Consider the following 23,648-nt stretch of genomic DNA (forward strand, 5'->3'; position numbering starts at 1 on the left):
AAGTTGGAATTAAAGCATCATTCACTATCTTTGCAGGACTCAGTCAATAACCTGGTGCTCTCCAGATGACTGAATATCTATCAGCTCTAGCTAGAAGGCCAGTAATTAAAGATGGTAGAGAGGTGTTCCAAAGCATCTGGAGAGTGTCAGGTGAAGACTGCTTTAAGGTGTGTACCTGCTAAGCCCGCTTGTAATTCTTCAGCTTTATAAATGAATAAAATGCGTGCCTAAGCTGCTTGTGGAGAAGAGCATAGAGCTGTACCACTTGGAAGTCCTACTAATGCACTCAGCTGTTGACTTCTAAAACGTCTGTTAGCTATTGTGCACAATTAGCAAAAATGCAAACTACTTCTGTAAACATCATATGAGTCATAATAAAACTAGTCCTGGCACTGCCATCAATTGATTTGTCATGTTTTGGGATTTGCTGGCTATAATGTATGTTCACAGTAAAAGCGAAACTGGACATATAATTACATCTCAGAAGTTGAAGGTTTAATTTACACTTTGTCTTTGTTGCTTTCTGCAAGTTGTGATACAATGTGGGTTTACTTGAATAGCTTTAATTTAAAATCTCTTGTATACATAATCAAATTTTGATTGATGGCATTATGGACAAAAAGGAATTGTGCATCCTCTGACATCTTGGTTTATACAGTTTTCTTCTTTAAAACATGGGTGGCACAGTACCCATTTGTGGACTTTGAAAAAAAAAAGCAAGGTATTTGTGGTTTCTGTGCAGCAAACCGCACAGGCGCAGAGCCTATTGTTCGGAAGATTTCATAGCTGGGAGCATTTTGGTGGGAACCTCTTCCACATCCCACAATTTGGTATATATGGGAGTGTATGAAAAGTCAAAGAGCATCCTTATAAACATAGAGAGTTCAACATGTTATTGTTACAGTTTCCTTTGCGAGTTAAGGATTTGATTTCATGTGCAAAACTTGAAGTATTCTGTCTTCCCATAAAAGAAATTGGAGCAACTCCCATGCACCAAAATCTGAGCATCTTAAAGGTCCTGAATGTGCATCAATATTCTGATCCTTGCGTAGGCATCCACATAAGAGAGGCAAGACTTCTATGTGGTCAAGACAGCAAATATGCTAGTTGACTAGGGGTTTTTTTTTACAGATCTTATTTGATTTTTAAAAATTTATTACATTTCTATATTATCCAATTGCTGAAGCTTTCTGGGGGTTGGCTTTTAGAAAAATACTACATACTTATGGTATAAAAGAACATTGTTTTAAAATACTAGTCCAAATCATTTCTGAAATTCCTGTATCAGAACTTTAAACACTGTGGAGCCTAATTCATGGGATATCAACAAATACTACTTTTAGAAAATCAACTGTCTTTTGGACTAGAAGGTTAACATTTAATCCTGTCTGATTTAAATTTAGCTATTGATATGAATAGGGTGGTTGAACAAAAGGGTAGCATCTATGAGGGTGAACTCTTGTAAAGGGGTAAGGGGTGGGGGAAGGTCAGATTTGCTAACATGTGAATTTGTTTGTTTGCAACAAACAGCCCGAGTCACCTAAGCCAGTGAAACATCAGGCAAGTGTCTTTTTATGCTTCTAAACATTGTATAGGATTAATCTTGCTCTCTTGTTTTACATTTTTAGGAGACTACCTGTCAACATGCAATATAAGTATACAAGTAATTTCTGGTACAGGCATGCAGCTAATAGTAAAATTCATTATTACATATGTACAGAAACACAAAGCTATAACTGCTCTTTAGTGAGCATTTCTCTCCAGTATAACTGACAAAAGACTCCAAGCCTACTGGGTGTTCTTGTCCAATATTTTATGTCATATATGCTGGAATATGTACAGATATCCTGTAGCCCTGGGTAAAGCTGAACTTCAGGTTCATTAAGTTTAGGCACAATAAAGTATGACTTCATTGGCTTTTATACAGAATGGGAAGGTTGGGAGATAGACAGGGCTGATGTGTGAATTTCAGGGGAGATTGACCTTGATTCTCCTTTCCTTCCCTTCTCACCCAACTCCATGTTTTTAATCACCTGATTAAACAAACATCTGTGACTTGCTGTATAATGTCTTGAACTGATGTAGTTTAATAAAATCATTCAGGTTGAAATGGAAAGAAAACCTGTGAGAATGAGTAAGAGTTTCATCCGTGGATTATGGGATGCAGTCTCATCCTAAATCCCACTGATGGAACGATCTGTGTATGCTGGCAACCTGTTTGGTTCAGTGTGCAAGTTCAAGCTATTTCAACTGTACTAGCAGGGAAGGGCCAATACTCCTGATTTCATATTAAAATACAAGGGAGCAGCAACAGACTATCTTAGTTTGTTCCTTCATAACGTTTGTGGAGCAGCATCAGTCAGTGACTGTTGGTTACTTATCCATAGGGTAAGGTGACTGGAAAAGAATTCTAGGGTGTAGAGCAAAATTGGTGGTCTCCTTGGCAATGTAGCAAGATGGACATTCTTGCTACCTCAAGGGTGCTGTTATGTTTATGAAGGTTTTTTTTGTAAAGTTGATGATGAGTTGGTGGTTATAACTTAAGCTTTCTAAAACACTGACAAGTGAATTCTCCTATAAAACCCAATAAAATATTTGAAATTTTTAGCCCCGGTGTGTTTCTGTAGCACTCATAAGTTCATAACCATTAACATTCTGTTTCATTGTCATTTTGAACTGCAGAGTGGATCCCTGTTGTATGTGAGTAGCATGTAGCTCTTCTAGCTTCTCAGATTGCTCTCACAATTAGCCAAATCATGGAGATGCTGAGAGCAATGCCTCTCTTCTTTATCTATCACTACACTGCTGATTTGCATGAATATATTGCATGTTATCACACCTGCAAATCTTGCCTTTGATATTAAGTTTTGTTTTTAAAAAATACACAGTGGGATGATCTTCAGTTACTCCAGTTTATGGGAATGGATGCATGGCACCATGCCAGTCAAGGATGGGACCAGGCATCATAAGCCCTATAAACAGGAATTAAATTTTATGCATATTTTTGTGACTTTATAGGTAAATGATTTCACAGTCTTTGTAACATTTATTAGAGTACAAATTAGAGATTACAACTGTCACATTGCTAATATGCTTTTGGAATCAATTCCTTTTTCTTTTCAGTGAACTGAAATTTGATTTTGCTTGTTGGAAACAACTGAAGGCAGGCTATGTTAGTGTTTTTGGACTGTAATGGTAGATAGCATCAGCATTCCATGGAAGGATTTTTCTTGGCATAATTCAGATCTTCAGAACACTCCAGACTAAGATCAGGCCTATTCCTGACTAGCTGTGTTCCTGCAGGCTTTCTACATTCAACTACAGAACCTTTTACTACTGTTAATATTGTTTATACAACACTTTTGACTAATTCTGCTTGTCAGACCAGACTTTCCTATGTGAGCTTACATCTTGTTTTCATATGACTGGGATATCTGTTTTTCCTGTTAACTTGGCTTCTAGATTGCATTTTAGCTTTTCTGCCTTTTTGGCGGAAAGCATTCTTTACAGGATTAATCCCAGAAAAGCATAGGTTGCAAGAACATGCTACAAAAAGTTAAGATGCAATAGATAGCAATGTGTGTTTTCATCTTTGAAAGGTTTTGGATGAAGTTATAATACTTGGAGTCCTCATTGAACATCAATATTCATTTCTGTGGCTTAAATCCAACATTTTACAAGTGGATGTAAACTCATACAATGAGACTTTGTCTTGCTCTGCTCTCTACTGTGGCTCCCCACATCCACAAATGTTCTTGAAGGTTTTCCTTAACCCTCTGAAACAGATTTGGGTGGGTGGGTGGGGGTCAACAGGGTCAAGGAGAAGGTTGTTCTTCTAGTTGCTTTCTTTTTGCTGTTCACTGACAGAGGTGTTGGCAACAACGCTTTGAATTCACAGGAAATGATTTGACAGATGGAATGATACAGGACACAATTCAGAGAACGTTAAGCACAGTTTAATCTCATTGATTTCAGAAGGAAGGGTAGGCATTTGCTTAAATCTCTCCCATTGGAATCAGTGAAACTGAAAATGGGACTAAGTGGTTGGATAAGCAGAAAATAAGAGACTGAGCAAGCAATTGATTCAGACAATGTAATTTTAAGAAGGTTCTGCACAGGCAGTATATATAGTAGACAAATCTCTTTAAGTTATTTGTATTTATGGTCAAAGAAACCTTACCTAATTGTAAAATAGTGGTTGGTGTTTAGATGCTGTTGAGTCAATACTTGTGATTGGAAACCCTACTGAGAGGCAGCATTGCTAAGGTGCATATGTATTTCATTAAGATTGTCCAGAAAAAGCAGACCTTTGGTAGTGCTAATCCTAATTTTGCAGTTATATTCCAGATATAAATTCCCTTTTTCCTATTACCCCAGTCTGTCCAGCCATGGTAACAGTATCACATCTTCCATCAGTTAGTCTCTTCATTTAATACATATGTGTCAACATGGGCATTAGTGGGATAATAAATTTCCAAAGATATTCTGGTCTGGCAATGCAGATGCTTCTTTAACGTTTCAGAGGCTTTAGAATAAACTCATAAAATTGGCTTTGTGTCCTGTGTGCATTCTTATGATCATGTTTTTACCTTAAGTTTGAGAACAGTTGGAGCTAAGACAAGGAGTAAACTTAAATATGAAACCATGATGGTCAGTCTAGCTCAAATAAATTCTGCATGATCAAACTCTATTTTATTAGGCATGAAATTACATCTTTTGTAAAGTGTGTAGCTCATTGGCAAATGGCTACATGAGAATGCTAAATGCCCAATTTGCATAGATAGCAATAACTACCACTACCACCTTTATCTCTGCCCACCTCCTGTGATAGAAGGTTATCTCTTAACCTTCTATCACAGTGGAAAGGTGGGGTGTAAAAATTCAGGCATTTTGTCTGCAGGGGGGCAGAGTTCATTGACTCATGCTTTATTCATTAGTCCTCACTTGAATTTGATCTTCATGTGTTCAGTGTAACATCATGCTTTTCAACTGTTTTTATTGTTAGGGTAAGTCATTCTCAGCTTTTAACAGTTTTAAGACTATTTTGGAGATGCTGTATTGAGAAAAGAACTGGTCCAGGCAGCTGAAAACCAACTGCACCTGGGAAAGTATGCTGCTCTTAGTCCGGGATTGTGTAACTTTGTATTTCTGTCTGTGTATGTTTTAGGGTGAACTGGAGCGTCAGCTTCTACAAGCCAATCCAATTCTGGAATCCTTTGGGAATGCAAAGACTGTGAAAAATGATAATTCCTCCCGTTTTGTAAGTTGTTGTTTGTTTTTTTAACAGCTCTCAAGAAAATGCTTTTAATGCTTGCTTGTAGACAGACTCAATTAAGAAATGTACTGAAATCAAGCCCATTTTTGAAACAGCCTTCTTCTCCCCCCCTGCCCCCCCGGTACAATTTATGCATTAAAAACCAATAGGATTCCCAAAATCTATTCATTAAAGTGTACAAAATTTCACGAACATGTCTGGGTGTATTCCAGCCCTCATATAAGTTCATCTAGGTTCCGGTTACACAGCCAGATGTGGTTTCCCTGTTTGGTGATGCACACATGTCCTGATAGACAGGGACATGCTTGAATTTTCTAGTTACATAGGATACATGGGTGAATGTATGAGCTTAGTTTAAATTTTGTAGCAGTGGATAATTCATGTCACAAGGGTGAAATTCGGAATAAAATAAATGATTTGTTCTGATACCTCAGTCCCTACACAAAGAGATAACTGTGGCTATCTCACAGAACTGGAGAGAAAGTGTTCTCAGGTGCCTAGAAAAGCTTTTACTGGAGCCAATCAGTGTTTCAGAAAAAAAATTTTCCTCAAGGGCCTCATGTTAACCTTTTCCAACAGAGGAAGCATCAGTTAGATTTCCTTTGTTGTTCCCCAAATGTAAGTGACTCTGTGTAAGCTATTTCTTTCTGAAACTCATTGCACCCAATAAAAGTTTTTCTAGGTAGATGAGAATATTCTTTTCCTGCTTTGTGACATTTTTAAGGGCTTTTCTTTTTGCTGTTTCCAAGAATATTTAGCCACGTACTGTACTTGTAGATTGGAATGCTAGCTATGTAACCTTTCACCATTTCCTAAATAACACACTTGTGTGCGCACACATGCATGCGTGTGCACATGTGTACTGTACACCAGTAGTTAACATTCCAAAGTGGCAGAGCATGAGATTCCCCGGTTCTTTCCTTAGCTATGAACTCACAGTAAGGTCCTCAAGGCATTGTGTAGTCCAGTTTGGATCAGGCATTAAAACCTAATACAAGTTTAAGAAAACAGCCATCTACCTGTTGTAGTACACTGACTGATGCCAGTAGTATCAGTATGAATACATAAAATAAAACCAGTATCTGAGAGAATTGATGTATTTTGGGTTTGAAATGGACACGGCCTGGGGAGCATTAGGGAGGGAATGGACTGGAAGCATGCTTCTTATTTGCATTAGAGGTTTGAAGTTGAGCCAGAACTGAACAGCAAGAAAATAATGGTTTGACTTCCTGATTTAGATATACATTTGAATTGGGATTAAAATGACTAGGTGTGGGCTATGAATAATATGTGTCCCCCTTCCTCTATTCAGATGGCATTTAAGAGGTTGGGTATATGGTCAGTTTGAGTGCCTTTACACAAAGGTATGGGCAAACCATCTCCGTTGAGAGTGCATTACAGTATTTCCTATGCTCTGAAGTATGCTTCTGAATTTAAAAAATGAGGAAAAATGCTAATGTACCTTTATATATTCGATAAGACTGCATTAAGAATGCAGAACGTGTAAAGAATGTGTTAAGCAGGATTTGATGAGGAAGGCATTTCCTTGTGATGTGATTGGATTAGATCAAGATTGGGGAACATGTGGTGTTCTTGATGTTGCGAGATTGCACCTCCCATCAGCAATAGCCAACATAGCCAGTGGTAAGGGATGATGGGAGTTGCAGTCCTTTAACATATTGTGGCACGCATTCCCCATTCCTGGAGTAGATCTACAAAGCCTCACTTTGAAAATGTGCAGGTATTTTAGCATGGTAAATATTTCAGCCATGATTTTCAAACCTTACTGTGGCCCATCAGCTGAAGCCCTAGTTACAACCTCACAGGTTTCACTGCTTAGTGTTTTGTTTTGTCCACTTATGAAAGTCATAAAGAGTACATGAATGCAGTAAAGTTCTTTTCTGTGAAAGACTTCAGCATCTGTTTTCTATTAATTTTTTTCTTTAAAGTCAGCACTGATATTGTGAACATAATCATTCCAATGGCTTTGGTACTATTTTTGCAATGGTTAGTTAATGCATTCCAGATGGTGGTTTTTTGCATATAAAAAATAATCTCCAGTAGTGAGGATTTCAAAGTTCTGTCTGATAAGTGAGAGATCCTCCCCAGTAGGAGAAATGCATTATTTCCGTCCTAAATCACTGCCTGAGCTTGATAATGGACTGGATGAGGGCCAATAAATTGAAGCTCAGTCTGGATAAGATGGAGGTGCTGTTGCAGGATGGTCCATCTGCCCAGAGGGTAGGCCTTCAGTCTGTCCTGGATGGGGTTGCACTTCCCCTGAAGGACAGGATTCATAGCTTGGGATGCTCCTGCACCCAAAACTATCTCTTGAGTCTCAGGTAGACTCAGTGGCCAGCAGTGCCAGCTGTGCTTAATTTACCCGTTGCAGCCTTACCTGGCAGAGCCTAGCCACTGGCGCACATGCTTTGGTAACCTCTCAACTTTATTATTGTAATGTGCTCTATGTGGGGGTGCCCTTGAAGACAGTCCTTATGCCCCAGTACTGTGTCATTTGCATCGGTTCCCATTTGAGCTCTAGGCCCAAATTAAGGTGCTTGTGCTAACATATAAAGCACTAAATGGCTTGGGACCAGGATAACTGAGGGAATGCCTGCTCCTATATGTATTGACCAGATCCCTAAAACTGGGTGGGGAGGACTTTCTGAAAGAGCCATCCTCCACGGAGGTAAGGAAGATGGCCAGTAGAAGTGGCCCCTTCTCAGTGGTTGTGCGCCATCCATTGGATGGCCAGCCTTCCGGGAGCAGTTTGTTGGCGCCATCATTACAATCTTTTCAGTCACTAGGCGAATGATCCTATTCTCTAGGCATTTTAATAATTGATTTTATGTTGCTAAGTTTTAATGGTACTGTTTTATATTGCTCTTTAGTTTAACATGCTATTTCAGTCTAGTTATATCTGACCCCTCAGCAACATGTTGTGTATTGTTATTGTTGTATGCTTATGTTTTATTATGAGATGTTGTTTTTATTGGTATTTTTGTAATCTTCCTAGAGAGTCCTTGGGACTAATTTAGTTGTGGAATATAAGTTGACTAAATAATAATTAAATAAATGAATAATTTTCACCTGATGTGAAATGTAGCAGTAATATACTAAAAATGCATCATGATATTGACTTAATAGATATAGCTGCAGTTCAGGGAAACTTCTACTAAATTTTGAGTGTAATGTAACGCTATTCTGTATAATTCTCAATTTAATAAAATTTAAATGCAATGATATGTAAAATATAAACCTGCCCATGATATAAGATCATCAAGGAAAGGACCTTCTCCTTAGTCTGTTATAGATTTTGACCATGAAAAACACATTTTTCTCTGTGTTAATGTTTCCTTTTCGGAGTACCACCCTAGAAGAAGAATGCTTGGCACTAACATTGTACTCTTTCTGACACCAAGCTAAACTTTTTAGGTGTTCATGTATCTTCACAGGAATCTATTTAGTTGTCAGAAATAGTTTTTATGCTTCTCATGGTTACTGTGTTATAAAGAATTTTTTCCTAGGAACTTCAGCATGTGTGTGTTGTGTGTTTAATCTTTCTCTCTGAAATCCATTCTTACCTATGTCTTCTCTACAGGGCAAGTTCATCAGAATAAATTTTGATGTTACTGGTTATATTGTTGGGGCCAACATTGAAACATGTATCCTGTTTTCCAAGCTACACTTTTGATAAAAACACTGATAACAATCTGATATAATCTGTATTGATGACTTGGTGAAAATATAATGGATAGTTATTACTGGAAGGCAGTGTTGGGGAACTTAAGACTCATCTAGAACTGGCATTTATTAATTTGCAGAACAAATGTCAGAAATGAGCAAGCTTTAATATTAATATGTATACTTTTTCAATTTGCAATGTGTTTAATTTTAAAATACACTATGCCGAACATGTTAACAGCTATCCGAGCACTGAATGCTGTACAGTAAATAAAGTTTCATGATGACCATAGAGTTCTGTGGTCATGTTCTATTGGCATACAGTGAAGTTGTATTTGCATGTTTACCTACTGAGAAAATTATTCATGGGCTGGATGACCGTATTTATGAATATTCAGACCATGATTGCAGATTGCCATGCCACCTGAACCCAAGTAGCAAGGGTTATACAGAGCATAAACAACTCCTGTGCATCCCTAGAATAGACATCAGATTACATGAGGATAGTTTAACCTTTTGCACTGCTTGCTCTGGCTAGGTTCAAATTTATGGTTTGTGGTTTAGATATTTATATTGGCTGCTCACAGTGCTGCAGTCCATTGTTGCTTATGTAAGGAGACTTGATTGTGTGAACTAGCCCAAAAAATTAATACTAGTTATTAAAGTCACATCACCACTTCTTCCTGTAGAAATCTTTTTAGCCATGATATCTAACATCTTGAAAACCTGGCACATCCTCTTTGGTAGGATCTAAACTTAGTCATGCATGAGGTAGACAATTATCAATGGGATAAGCTAAATCCTTATGCTCTCGGTGCGTCTACTATAAACATGACTATGGGTCCAGGTCTCACTGTTCTTGCACAACTTATTTTTGTCCTCTTTGTGGGCTTTTGAGTTCTAAATCTGACGAAGTCAGGCCAGATGACATCAGCAGTATGAGCTTTCACCATCATTGCCATATTTTCTCCATGCTGGAACGAGTTTCATTTTTGCTCTCAGAATGGAGAAAGGGAGTTGGCTAACACCTTGCATCAGTGGACTCTTGGGTTCATGTGGTTCCCAGTGCTTCCTGGGAGGGTGTGTGCAGTTGCTGAGTCAGTCTGCTCTGCACCTGTGCTGTTACCTTAGATTGGAAATAGGTTGGGGTTCTGCTACTGGTACATGGCAACAGCAAAATCCCTGCTGTTGCCTCCTATCTCAGAGCAGTGAAAACAGCAGAGGTTGGCTTCCGAGGGCATTCCTCCTTGGGGTGGGGATTGGAACTTAAGCTCTGTCTCCTAGGGAGCCACAGAAGGCTGCACAGATTGGATTGGGCTGCCCCATAGCCGTATTCGGTTTGCAGGTTGCAAGTTCTGAGCTTCTGCCCTAGGCTTTCTAAAGAATGCTCAATATCTTGCCGCTGTGTTTCTGTATCATTCAGGAAACTAGCATGTGCAGTTCAATGTAGTTTCCCTAAAATCCTGACACTTTCCTACCCTACTACATTAGTGTGGCTAGTTTATTATACTGCCTTGTTGCACATGGGTCGCTAAAATGGGAAGGCTTTTTACTGTTCCCGTGGATGCTGTCACATGGGACATGGCTGTATCCTTTGCTTTACATTTTGCCCCTGCTTCCCCCCTCCATTCCTGTTCCTTATATTTTCCACAATACACTTCTTTCAGTCCTATATATTTCTCTTAATATTTTCTTCTGAAAAAGGACTCCTCTTTGCCCTCTGGTGGCTTTTTCTCATTCCCATTCAATATATTCTTCCTCTTCTTAATTTTTTTCCCACTCCCCTTATTTCTTCCTCACCTCCACTGCATTTCTTCCTCATCATTTTGTATATCAAAGAGCATTACTGTTAGGGCTTAGCTAATGATATATGTAGTGGCAACTATAAGCATTGCACCTATGAGCATACGCAGAATGTCTTTACTTCTCATCAAATAATTGCAATCTGTATTGGAAGATGGTCTACAGAAGGGGAGGGTCTTGTTACATTAGATCCGCCCTCTATTGTCCATACTGCCTGGAATTGATGGAAGTTGGAGTTGAATGTTGAGTAAGCTTCAGGTTCCCCTACCACTGACTTGTGGCTTTCAGCTGAGCAGTGGCAGTTCTCAATTTATGCATTACCTTTTAAAGAGGGGGAGTTCAGAATGCATTAGTGGGATGAGCATCTTTCCTTTTACTGATACATAACCCTTCAGAACTGGCTATAAACTATTGCACTTCCATTCCATTCTATTCCATTCATAGGAGAGTCTCCTGCTGTGCCTATGTGCTTGTGTCTATATCCACCAATATGCCCCAATCCAGAAACAAGTATCCTGCACTTATTTTAGAAGTGCAGAGACCCTGCTGTGAAAGCAGTGGTCTTGCTAATACAATGGAACCAATAGAGGTAGATCAGCCCCACTGGATGCTGCCCATAGATTTTTTTTAGGACCTAAGGAAATAATTTAGGACAAACTGGTTTCGAAATATGTGGCCTGTGGGAAAAGTAACTTGGACTGTTATATTGGGGGTGGGGGAATGAATCTTTAACAATTACAGAGCTGCTAATTTGGCAGGCTATGTTCCATCCTTGGAATTTCTGTTACAATTTTGACAGACACAATAAAAACTATTTTTTAGAAGGAAGGGAAATATTAAGGCAGGCACAGCAGTTCATTACCATTTCAGGAGCTTTTTTTCTTTTTTAATAAGAAGATGCACATGTGCTCATTAAAATCCTTAACTGCACTGGCTCAGACTTACTTGAAAAGTCACGTGCAGTTCGTCAAGCCAAAGATGAGCGGACATTTCATATCTTCTATCAGCTGCTTGCTGGGGCAGGTGAACACTTGAAAGGTAAGTCAAGATGTAGTGGTATCTTGCAATTCATTAGTTATAGCATCTGAACAGAGGTAGAATTAATGTCCTGGTTTAGTGCTCTTCTTTCTTTATAAATGAAAAAGATGGCTTTGTTTTTTCTGGGACTCTCTAGGATATCTTAGGTGAGTTGATTTCTAATTAAAAATAATTAGTGTTGAAGCTGGGTAAAGTTAACGTTCTGTATTTGGAATGCTGCAGTGTTGCAGGCCTCACTGAAATCAGTGTGATCAATATTTGCAGAGCCAACAGCAAATTGCAGTCTAAAGCTTTATACAGTTTGAGTCCTTAGCTGGACAGAAACACTTCAGCTTCAAGCAGGACATTTGAAGGAGTGCTGGCAGTGACTGCCAAACCCTCACTAGAGAGAGGAGCACTCAAGCTGGGAAGAATGCCAAGCCTCTGTTGGATAGGCCAAAGCAGCATGGTGTTTATACTTCCAAACAAGCATCAATTACTTTTAAGAAAAGTCCTTCCTCAGGATTGTTAGGATTACGGATGTAGATACTCTTTGAGGATATTTAGTCTGAGCATATCTAGGCCTGCTTTCTGGAAAGTTTCTTATTTCCAGTCCAGATTGAAAAGTTGCTCTTGGTGTTCAGATTATGTTGTATGTTTTTAAAAATAAAAACCCAACTATAAACTCTAGGGGACTAGTTACTGTTTACACTTTGTCATTGTTGGTGAACGAAGTTGCTGACCTGCCATTACTAATTTTAGTTTATTTAAACTTAAAAGAGTGGAGAGCTACTTTTTAGTATCCAGATTTCTTGAACAAATCTGTCTCATCTTTCTACCATTATTACAGCTGACTTACTCCTTGAGGGGTTTAATAACTACAGATTCCTGTCCAATGGCTACATACCCATTCCTGGCCAGCAAGATAAGGATAATTTTCAAGAGACTATGGAAGCTATGCATATCATGGGCTTTTCTCATGATGAAATCTTGGGTATGTTTATAAACCTTTTACCTTTTTAGTAGAGAATTGTATATTTTTATACTTGGGACTTAAGCAGAATGTAAACTATTTTCTCCAAGCTTAAGTTTATTCTGTATGTGTTTAGAATTTAGCATCCTGCACATGTCACCTTAATATAAATAATTTATGGCTCGAGAGATGAGCTTGAAAGTATGCTGGAATGTCTGGTGAAAAATTCAAAAGCTGGAAAAAGGTCTTGAGCAGATAGCTTATTACCCTTCCCCATAAGAGGAAATTATACTATACAAAATAATATGGCATAACTTATAGAGGTCACAGCTCCTCTTGGCTTTAGTATAGACTTTCAGTACATTTATTTAACTGCAGATTTTATTGAGTTTCTGACAAATACTTTTACTTAAAGTATTTGCCAAATTCAAATCTACATTAGCCTGAATTAGATGTGGTATGTCTTAGGCTAAGGTAGACAATGTGGTGCTATTTACATGCTCTGGACTACAACACCATTAGCACCAGACCAGTGGTCAGGGAATATAGGAATTATAGTCCAGATCATCTGGGACTCAGGTTACCTACCTCATCTAAGACACCACTCTTCCTATAGTTTCTATCAACCAGGGCTTTTTTTTCATCTGATTGCCTACTATATATAAATAAACAGATGTGTTTTTATGGCAAATGGAACATTATGTTTTCACTTCTCATATTTTCCTTAGCTATGTTGAAAGTGGTATCATCAGTACTGCAGTTTGGTAACATTTCCTTCAAGAAGGAGCGGAATACTGATCAGGCATCTATGCCAGAAAATACAGGTATATATATTTACAGGCACAGTAGAGCCTTACTTGAATTGAGTACATTTTATGCACTGTTATTTCAGTCCAAGGAACAGTTTACTGAACAACTTCAACATAGTTTCCTGACAGAGGCAGCTGTAATAAAAATAACCAGTGCTTGACTATTTAGAAATTTGTGTTGTTCATTCTCTTTATTCTGTCTGCACAGCTACTAAAAATACTGCCTGAAGAATCTCTGTGTTAAGATACTTGTTATTTTTAAAACTATTTGAATTTTAACCTCATTAAAGGGCTTATTAGGAAAGTCTTTAACGGTCCAAATAAAAATAGTATGTGTAGTTAAATCAGTTTATTGTTTTTGGGTTGATTCAACCTTTGAGCTGCCAACAACAGTGATTCTGGAACCAAGCACGACTTGTTGGAGAAATGGAGAGTTTAAATTCTATATTTAGAACATCTGATTATTGAATTGACAGGGTGCTATATATAAGACTGACTTTATCATTTAATAGTATTGGTATTAAATTGCTTAATTAAGGAGAAATTATCTAACATTAGTAAGAATTTTCTCTCACTTCTAATTCAGTATTTGATTTTCTGTGGCAAGGAGAGTCAAGATAGTTAAAAAGTTCTCTGTAAGTTGCTATTTAGTTTAATGGCTTCTGATACAATTCTTAGAGGAGAGAGAAACCAGCAGCTAACAAGATGTTTAAATAATCCTGCTGATGCTAGTATGTCTGCTTTCATGGTCAAAGGAGGCTCATTAAGCATTTTCAAGAGCAGCAAGTTAATATTTGTTAAAAAGTGTGCTCTGATTTTGATCAAACCTAATAGTACTGAATGTCTGTTTCCTGTACCTACAAGAAACCTGTAATAGACTGTTTTAGTATATTTTAACTGCAACACACAACTCTGTAAGGGAAGAATGATCTCTGAATTGTCAGATTGTGATTCGCTCAAGGTGGTTCTGGCGCTCTGTACCGTGGAGTGTATTTTGAGCCTGCACTGTATTGATGAAGTGAAAATTTGGGGTGTTACGCCGTGAGCAGTAATTTTCACCCTGCATTCTGGGAAAGCAAAGGATTCCATAGCTAGCTTATTAGGAATTCCTCTATGAAAAGATTGGTGGTGATGGTGGAAAAGCTTCCCTGAAGGTCAGCTTGCCCATCACTGTCAATGTTCTTCTATAGCATGTAGCTTCAGGGTAGTTCAGAATACGTGTGACGGTGCACTCTTGGTTCATGTAGGGTAGCACTGTGCCCAGTTTGCCCATATGAGTGCAGTTTGTACCCTAGAACACTGCTCAGAATCTTTTGCAATCTGCAAGGACTTCATGGTAGAAATATGTTCATTAACAGTAATGCTTATCTGAAAAAGGCTTATTAGTAATAAGATACTTAAGAAATACTGTTCCAAATCATTTTCTAAATCTTTCAACCAGTTGTTGAGTGGTAGTAGTGATAAATGACTGCATTGCTTGTATTTATAGTTGCACAGAAACTCTGTCACCTGTTGGGAATGAATGTAATGGAATTTACTCGAGCAATACTTACTCCACGCATCAAAGTGGGCAGAGACTATGTCCAGAAGGCACAAACCAAAGAACAAGTAAGCCCTGATGCAGAACTGTGAATTTTCTTGCTCCCAAAGTAGGCATCAACGTTCAACTAGCAAACATTATGCTGTTTCTTCTGACATATTTCCCCCAATTGCAGACTTGGTAGGAGTGGTGCAAGGGGAATCTCTAAAGTTTTTTTTTGGGAGGGGGGTGGAGAAATACATTTGTATAATCCCCTGTTTTTTGGTGGAGAAGGATTTTTATGAATATTACAGTATTAAAGTGCCACTAGTAAATCAACGGCAGGGTTTAAGGAGATCAGATGGGTGAAAACAGTTTTGGGGGTGTTCGTTTTCTGCTTAATGGATGTGCTGGAGAAATTAAGTGCTTTGTTCTAGGTGGAGTGGATAGATAACACATTGTTAAGGAAAATTTATGAAAGTGTTCCCTATATAATGCAATAGAAGCCCTTAAAGTTTGGGGAGCTTTAAAAACTGATTCCACTGCCTCTTATGTGCAGTTTTCATGATTTATGTACAAGGTGAGGGGTTGGAGCGGTGCCGTTTGGTTTGGTTCACATTTGAATACAATTTGCTGTTTAGGAAGTGTGAATTGGGTGACTTCATATTAAAATACATATTGAAATACATGAATGCAATTATCCTTCCAGGTTTTTTTTCCATTTTGAATTCTGTATTTCATTCCTCTAATCAAAATGCATATGTTAGTGAAAATACAATTCAGAAATGCACATATTAGGTAAAATTCATGTGAAGCTACACCCAGAGAGTTACTCTGTCATTCATAGTTGGTCTTGACTTATGTTCAGTAGGTACAATCTTCAGAATTAGATCTCTGTTATTGAATTTTCCTTTATTCCTTAAGTTTATTTCCTTAAGTTTTATACTTGAATAATACTTGTGTTGTATTTCTTTCCATTAGAAGTATGAACGGTATTGGCCTGCTTTGATTTGTCCTAATATGTGCTAAACTCTATATTCTTTTTTTCATGTAACTTCCTCAAATTCTTTTTTAAATGTTCAGGCTGACTTTGCAGTAGAGGCTTTGGCAAAAGCCACATACGAGCGCCTTTTCCGATGGCTTGTTCACCGTATTAACAAAGCTCTGGATAGGACCAAGAGACAGGGAGCTTCTTTTATTGGCATCCTGGACATTGCTGGATTTGAAATCTTTGAGGTACTGTGCTAAAAAAAAATCCTTCATTGCTTAACTCATTTTGTTATATTAATTTATCACCATGCATAGTTTATTCACCCTATTCAAAGCTGTACAGAAAACACAGTTTTCTGTAAGAAATTCTGTACTGTGAACTCTAAATTTAAGTACTGAATGTTTTTAAGAGCAGACTACTCTTTGGTGATTAGGACTGCCTTTTAAGCAGTCTTGGAAAACCAGATGAGATGGGTTTTCTGTAACAGTAATTAGTGTTCATATTTCCATATTAGTGTTCATATTTCCATATTTTGGTCAAATACTGCACTGATTTGTTCTGAAAAAATTAGTTGCAGTGATGTTAATTCCTTAAAATTCTGGGAGAAGGTCAACCGATTAATTCTAAGATTTTTAAAATTAACTTTATTAAGGTTTGATAAAGAAGTATAAGGAAATGCACACTTACCACATGATTGTCACCTCCACGGTAATATATGCAAAACATCAAAAGTTTAATTAAAATCCCACCAGTTAGAGTGTGTGGTACATGAACTGTGAGATTTTGCAGTTCTGAAATTAACTTGGATTATTACAGCTAGTCAGGAAAGGAGATCTTGTGCTAGGACTGAGGAATGATGGAAGTAGTTTAAACAGTCTTGGAATTAGTAAACTACAGTGATCAACAGCCTGTTTTTGATAGAAGGAAGTGGAGATGTCGGCATAATCCAGCTGTTGAGTATGTTGCAGTTTATTTTTTCCATTGTTAAACTTTACTTTTTTAAATTAACAGAAATGCAAATAAAGTTTTCTTGCTCTGTAACTAGTAAAGGCTATACAATGCTAAAAGTTCCTTTTTTATTCTTTTCCCAGTTAAATTCCTTTGAACAACTTTGTATCAACTACACCAATGAAAAACTGCAGCAGTTATTCAACCACACCATGTTTATCTTGGAGCAGGAAGAGTATCAAAGGGAGGGCATAGAGTGGAACTTTATTGACTTTGGACTGGATCTACAACCTTGTATTGATTTAATTGAAAGACCTGTAAGTTCTCCTATCCATGTATTTTTCACAGCTGATACTTTCTCAACCAAGATGTTTGTACCATAAGGCATTCCTTAAAGTTTATTGATCTGAATGCCCATTCAACATACGTTTCTACTGTAGTTCCTTATTATTACATTTCTTTTGTTGACAAGTCTAGCATTCCTGCCCTTCTGAATTATATTTGTGATTTTATTTACTCTGCTTTTCCAGTTCAAAACTTGAACCGCTCATAGTGGGTTTCAAAGCAAACAAAATCCAGATAAAAACTATGTTACAAAATTTGAACTAAACTGTAGACATTCTAAAATACGCAGTACTTGCGTACAGTACAGTAATTTGACTTAATTATTAACAAAGCATTGGCACCTAAACCTGTGTCCTGATGTTCTCAGGGTGAACTTAAGTCTTATGTTAAAACTTAATTTATGAAAGAAATTGTGAGGAAGCATATCTTTTTGAATGTCACTAAGTTCTTTTTTTCTTGTCCTATATCTTAAATTGTTCTGATTAAAGCAATTTTATTTTGATAGCTTTAATTATATTCCAAATAGTTTTACTTTGTGTAGTTGGATATGTATTGTGAAGTAGAACATTGAATTGGTTGGATTTGCTTGAAGGCAAAAAATCATTGCTTTACAGTGTTAGCGGTATTCTTCATGTACGTTTGTTTGGTGAAAGGAATTTTGAAGAGAGTACATGAGAAAAAAGAGACACTATTGCTATATATTTTTTTTAAACCCTTGTTAGGCAAACCCCCCTGGCGTACTTGCTCTGCTAGATGAAGAATGTTGGTTTCCTAAAGCAACTGACAAGACATTTGTGGAAAAATTGGTCCAGGAACAAGGTACTCATTCCAAATTCCAGAAGCCTCGGCAGCTGAAGGATAAGGCAGACTTCTGTATCATACATTATGCAGGAAGGGTAAGAGTTAAAAGCTATATTTCCTAAGCATTTTTTAGAATTGGAGAATTCAGCTATTTGAAGGGGATTAAGAAGCTTCAGCAATGTACATACCTTACCTTAAGACTTTTGAATGTCCCTGCATCCCTATGTAGGTCCCAGTGTCCTCAACTTTTTCACTCAATCCTGACTCTGTAGTTGCCTTAGAAGTTTAAAAGACATTTGCTTACTCTTTTTCTGACAGCTATCAAAAGTAAATGGGGAGGGTTAAAACTGGGGGGAAAGTGTAGTTTGGATAGGGAAGTATACATATGAAACATGAGTGAAATCACCAAGAGCAGCAAGGTTTTTTTGGCTTGCCCATGGTATTTATTTATTTATTTATTGGATTTATATCCTGCCTTTTTCCTACAAGGGGCTCAAGGCAGCTTACATCATTCTCCTCCATCTTATCCCCACAACAACCCTGTGAGGTAGGTTGGGCTGAGAGTGTGTGACTGGCCCAAAGTCACCCAGTGGGCTCCATGGCTGAGCGGGGACTCGAACCCAGGTTGTCTGAGTCCCAGTCCCATGCTCTTAACCACTACACCACACAAAAGCCCATTGTGGGTAAAACAATCACTAGAACACTCTGTGTGTTCTCAGAGTAGCTTGTTGGGGTTGGGGGAATACAAGCAACCCTACAGGAAGCAGTTGGTATGACTTGGTAATTCACCATGGCCTGTGGCCTAGAATGCTCATTATTTGAACTGGGTCATAATCTACATGAGTCAATTTCAGCTCCTGGGCTTTTCTAGGCTGAGCTCCGGTTTTAGAATAACAGTAGAATCATCTCTGTCAGTGGACTACAAAGTTGTTCTAGCTGGTACCTTGAATTATAATGAGCCTCGTATCTGTGGAATGAATGACATTTTCTTAGTAAATATGTCATGTAATCTGAGTATTGGTATAAAATGAAAGATCCCCCACCTAAATCCAATTGACAAATATCTCTGGATTCCTTCCAGGAAATAAAAAGCTATTGAACTTGCTGCTAGGTCTGGGTCAAACCCTTATTGGAATCAGTCCTTTCAAGCATGTGCAGGCTTCCTCTTGTGCTCAGCTCAGTCTTTCCAGGCAAGCTGAACAGAGAACACTCATGGACCCCCAGCTGCACAACCAGCAACTTCTTCCATTGCTGCAGCTAGCATGGAAGAGGAATGCTGTTGGCACTGAAGTCACGGGGAGGTGACTGCAAGCCCACTGCAGCCAGCCTTCTTGAGCATCAGCTGTAGCTGCTCAAACAGCTCCTGCCCCTGTGAGAGGGGTGCTGCTAGTGGTTGTGGGGTCAGCAGAGGGCTGCCTTCTGAGAAGTCCCCTGCAAACAAGCCTTCTTTGATGTAAGTTCCAGTGCTCAAACGGTGGCTGCTAGTTGTGCAGAAGAGGAAGTGCTGCTTGTGCAGTACATGATGCTCAATTCCTGGTGAGTGTTCCATGAATGCTGGGCATGCTCATCAGGAACTCAAGACTTTGGACTGCTGCAAAGCACCTAAAGTCTGGGAAACTGAGCCTAGGAAATCTGATGGATTTCTTGGGTGGGTTAATCCCACATCTCTTCTTGCTACCATATGAAGTGGTTAGCCTGGATAGCACAACTCTGGGTGAATTAAGTGGACAGGGAATAAAGCCCTGTCGCATCTGCTCACTGAAGACAGAGAGAAGTTAGAGGATTATTTCTGTTAAATACTCCCCTTCTGTACCAACATGCCCTTTGGCAGCCATACATTGTTAGTCTGAAAGGGAGTTCACTGAAAATGAGTTCAGTGAATCCATGTGCAATGTCTCCTGAACATGCGAGAAGAAGCCATCTAATTTTTCTGAAGACAGGTTGGCAATATGTACTATATTTATTTGCTTCATTTCAGGTGGACTACAAGGCAGATGAGTGGCTTATGAAAAACATGGACCCTCTGAATGACAATGTGGCCACCCTTCTGCACCAGTCTTCTGACAAATTTGTTGCAGAGCTTTGGAAGGATGGTAAGACTCTGTTCTGAATGTACACAGTCAAGCTGTAATTTCCTGTGGGGGAGAAATGCACAGCAGGGGCAGAGGACAGCATATCTGGAAGCGTTAACAAATGAATCTTGAGTGGACCAGTGCTATGAACTTTAGTTGTACATACAGCTGCACCTTGTGCCCATGCATTACTGTTTTGAATAGATGTACTATTCTATCATAATTATTTAAAGTCATGCCTGAAAGTCTTCATTTAGGGCTAAACCGCCTTCAGTCTTGCATGACAGTCTGAAGTATTGAAGCTGTTGTTTCATTATTGGTAAAGAAAACAGTGTAGTCATGGTTCACTGGTAAAGCCAAGAGGATAGTGGGACAGCCAGCAATTTTGAATAATTAAACTTATATTAGCCTTCCTGTATGTTGATAATGTAACATAATACTGTGCTAATGCTTATCATTGCATTGATATTTCTGTGTGTGTCAGGTATGACAGGGCACAACCATGCTTCAGAGCAAGCCAAGCCATGCAGTTTTACACTTCAGTTTTCTTTACTGCTTGCTTTACTACTTTGCTTTTTGCTGGAACCGTGCTAGATTAGAACAAAGGCCTATCTAGCCAGTCCTCCTGTTTGTCACAGTGGCCAACCAGATGCCTGTAGGAAGTCCATAACCAGAATTTGTTTTATTTTATTTTATATATCATCTTGTAGCCACACAACTCCCTTGACAACAGTTGTCCTCTCCTGGGGTTGCTTCCCAGCAATTAGTATTCAGAGGTGTGCTGTGTCTGATCCTGGAGGTAGTAGCTGTCTTGACTAGAAGCCATGAATACTTATACTCCATGCATTTGTTGCAAATCCTGTCATTTAACTTTGTGTTGTGTGCCATTTGTTTGTCCTCAATCTCCCACCACTCAACTTTATTTAGAAGATTTCTAGTATTGTAAATGAGAACAATTCTCTAAACTTTCCTGAGCCAATACATAATATTATAGACCTCATAATGTCCCCCATTTACCCATGGTTTTCGCTGTACCAAAAAGCTCCAAATGTTGGAAATTTCCCCCGTAGAGGAGTTGCTCCAGCTCCTTGGTCATTTTGGTTTTCCTTTTGCAGTATACTTTCTAGCTGTACAGTACCTTTTTTGAGATACTGTGGTGGAACAGTACACAGTATTCCAAGTAAGGTTGCACCATAGATTTTGGTAAACATTATGATAACTGGTAGTTTTATTTTCAGTCCCTTTCCCAACTAGCTTCTGAATGAAAGTAAATATGCTGAGTACTTACTTGGTACATGTGTAGATTTATGGAGATAGCCATTAAATAGTCTGAATTCTATGGTATATGTCATATGAACACCATATGGAAATACTGTATATTGCTGTGGAGCAGTGAGTGTATATGTACCGACATAACATGAATATATAACATGCCTTGCAGTGTAGAGATTTTTGTAGTCTTTCATTTTGTGGAGAGTGTGTGAGAACCGGGCATATCCATCTATGTCCATGTCATATTGTAAGCACTGTATAACACCTGCATGCAGTCTCCCAGCTTCATGGAACATACAGTATTTTTATTTGGAGGACCCCTTGAATCAGTCTAAATATGCACGAGTGCTCCTAATGTTCTCTGATTAAATATTTTTCAGCAACAGTTCCGTATTATAAAATGTGAAACCACTCTTCAATGTAGTTTACTTGTAAGACCAGGTCCAAATAAATGCATTGTACCTGAGATCCACAGTGGCTCTGGTACTTGGTTAAAACATGCTTGCAATTCTCAATGGTGTTCTCTTTACTAACTGGACTGTCTTGTGTATCTGCTCTTTATTCTTGCTGTTTCTGTGCTGTAGAGATTCACAATATTCAGAGAGCCTCTTTCTATGACAATGTTACTGGTCTTCCTGATGCACCAGGTGAATGAATTAAAAAATAGGCCTTCTAAAAGCAGGACTTGAACCTACAGGAAAACCATTTTTGCTTGTAGGCCAGCATGAAACTTTCATTTCATCCTAACCTTAGCTTTACTTCCACAAGGCAAGCATTCTTGTGTGCATACTGTTCAGTTGCTACTGCCTACATATAGTGTCTTGCTTTATGTACTGCACTCTTTAAAAGCTTTGCAAATGAGTAGCTTTGTTTTGAAACATGGACTTGTCTTACCAATATACCCTTGATACCTCTGGCATTTTGAAATTAGGGTCATGAGTGCTCTGATTTGTTATATTCTATATGTGTTAATGTTGTCTGTAAATAACTAACAAAAATACTGGCAACAGTATTAGAAGTTGCCTCTTTAGAATTTGGCATTAGATAGCATGCTGATGGCTGATAAATAGTATCATTACTGTTAAATGCCTATATTTTCAATGACTTGGGCCAAGGAGACAGATTCTGCCAGCTCTTTATTCTGATCATGCTACTCTTTCAGAGGAATTCCAGAACCAAATCTCACTTGCTGCAATCTAAACCCCCCTCCTAGGAAGTATGACACCTCCGCCCCCACTGAACATAGTGAGACTCTTTCTTTTGAAAATTTTTATTTTCTTAACATCAACAAGTACACAAAAAAGAATGTGAAACAGAATAAACAAAAATGAACAAAGTTCACTTACTTTTGAGTAGGCATATAAAGGATTGTGTTATGTCTATACAAGGTTTTGTTACATACTGCTTTATATAGCTACTCAGCAATTAAGGCAAGACTTAAGGTTGCCCCTGGTCTTATTTCTCCATGAAGTAAGTTAAAGGCAGCTTGTGAATGAGTCCACTAACCTGCAAAATATTGTACGTACCTGCTGAGAATGGAATGTTGTGAGAAATTTAAATAGTGGCCATTCAGCTGTCCTGCTTTCAGGGAAGTTCACCAAAACCTGCCAGTAGAAGAAGGGCCCATCAGATAATTTGCCCAAGGGACCTCTCAGACTTGGAGCTGCGCTCATAGAAAGCTCTGCCTCTCCTGAATTGGACTGCTGTGTTTCTGTGCATGGTATGAGGGAAGTGGCTTCCCCTCTGTGAGCCTGCTTGGAGACAGGAGGAAGGGAATAATCTACCCATCTCCTGCCAGGCTGCTCCTTTGCATGCAGGTGAATGCATAGAATTCCAGACAGGCATTTAGCTGTCATTTCTTGCTTTAAATACAAGGCTGTGTTAAAGAACAAGCTTTGGCAAAGTCATAGCTGCCTTTAAAAACCATAGAATTAAATATTTTAAAATGCTCCTTTTAAAAATTAGCATATTTTATAGAAGATATATATGTGAATTTTGAATGTATCCTAAATTGAATGTATCATTATAGTGGCAAATGAAGCATGGCTGTGTGTCTCTTTGCTGTTGCTTTTTTAATTAATCCTTTCATGCACTGGGCTTCCTTGAAACTGCTAAAGATCTCTGAAATCTACTCTCAAT

At 38.4% G+C, this 23,648-nt stretch overlaps 1 protein-coding gene across 4 annotated transcripts in view; it reads left to right on the forward strand.

The window, feature by feature from the left end:
• The window catches only part of MYH10 (myosin heavy chain 10), a 97,393-nt gene that overhangs the window by 40,955 nt on the left and 32,790 nt on the right, over nucleotides 1–23,648 (forward strand). For 2 of the 4 annotated variants that reach the window (XM_044453708.1, XM_044453707.1), the window contains exons 6-17: nucleotides 1,531–1,560; nucleotides 2,683–2,700; nucleotides 5,168–5,260; nucleotides 8,877–8,940; nucleotides 11,702–11,800; nucleotides 12,630–12,773; nucleotides 13,481–13,576; nucleotides 15,051–15,169; nucleotides 16,164–16,316; nucleotides 17,163–17,336; nucleotides 18,087–18,260; nucleotides 20,144–20,258. In XM_044453708.1, the coding sequence (XP_044309643.1) occupies nucleotides 1,531–1,560; nucleotides 2,683–2,700; nucleotides 5,168–5,260; nucleotides 8,877–8,940; nucleotides 11,702–11,800; nucleotides 12,630–12,773; nucleotides 13,481–13,576; nucleotides 15,051–15,169; nucleotides 16,164–16,316; nucleotides 17,163–17,336; nucleotides 18,087–18,260; nucleotides 20,144–20,258 (1,279 nt within the window). The remainder of the gene's footprint in view (nucleotides 1–1,530; nucleotides 1,561–2,682; nucleotides 2,701–5,167; nucleotides 5,261–8,876; nucleotides 8,941–11,701; nucleotides 11,801–12,629; nucleotides 12,774–13,480; nucleotides 13,577–15,050; nucleotides 15,170–16,163; nucleotides 16,317–17,162; nucleotides 17,337–18,086; nucleotides 18,261–20,143; nucleotides 20,259–23,648) is intronic. The other 2 variants (XM_044453705.1, XM_044453706.1) reach the window with 2 other exon arrangements.

The sequence above is a fragment of the Varanus komodoensis genome, unplaced genomic scaffold (assembly GCF_004798865.1).
Source record: "Varanus komodoensis strain SLA01 unplaced genomic scaffold, ASM479886v1 scaffold7_1, whole genome shotgun sequence".
NCBI lineage: Eukaryota > Metazoa > Chordata > Lepidosauria > Squamata > Varanidae > Varanus > Varanus komodoensis.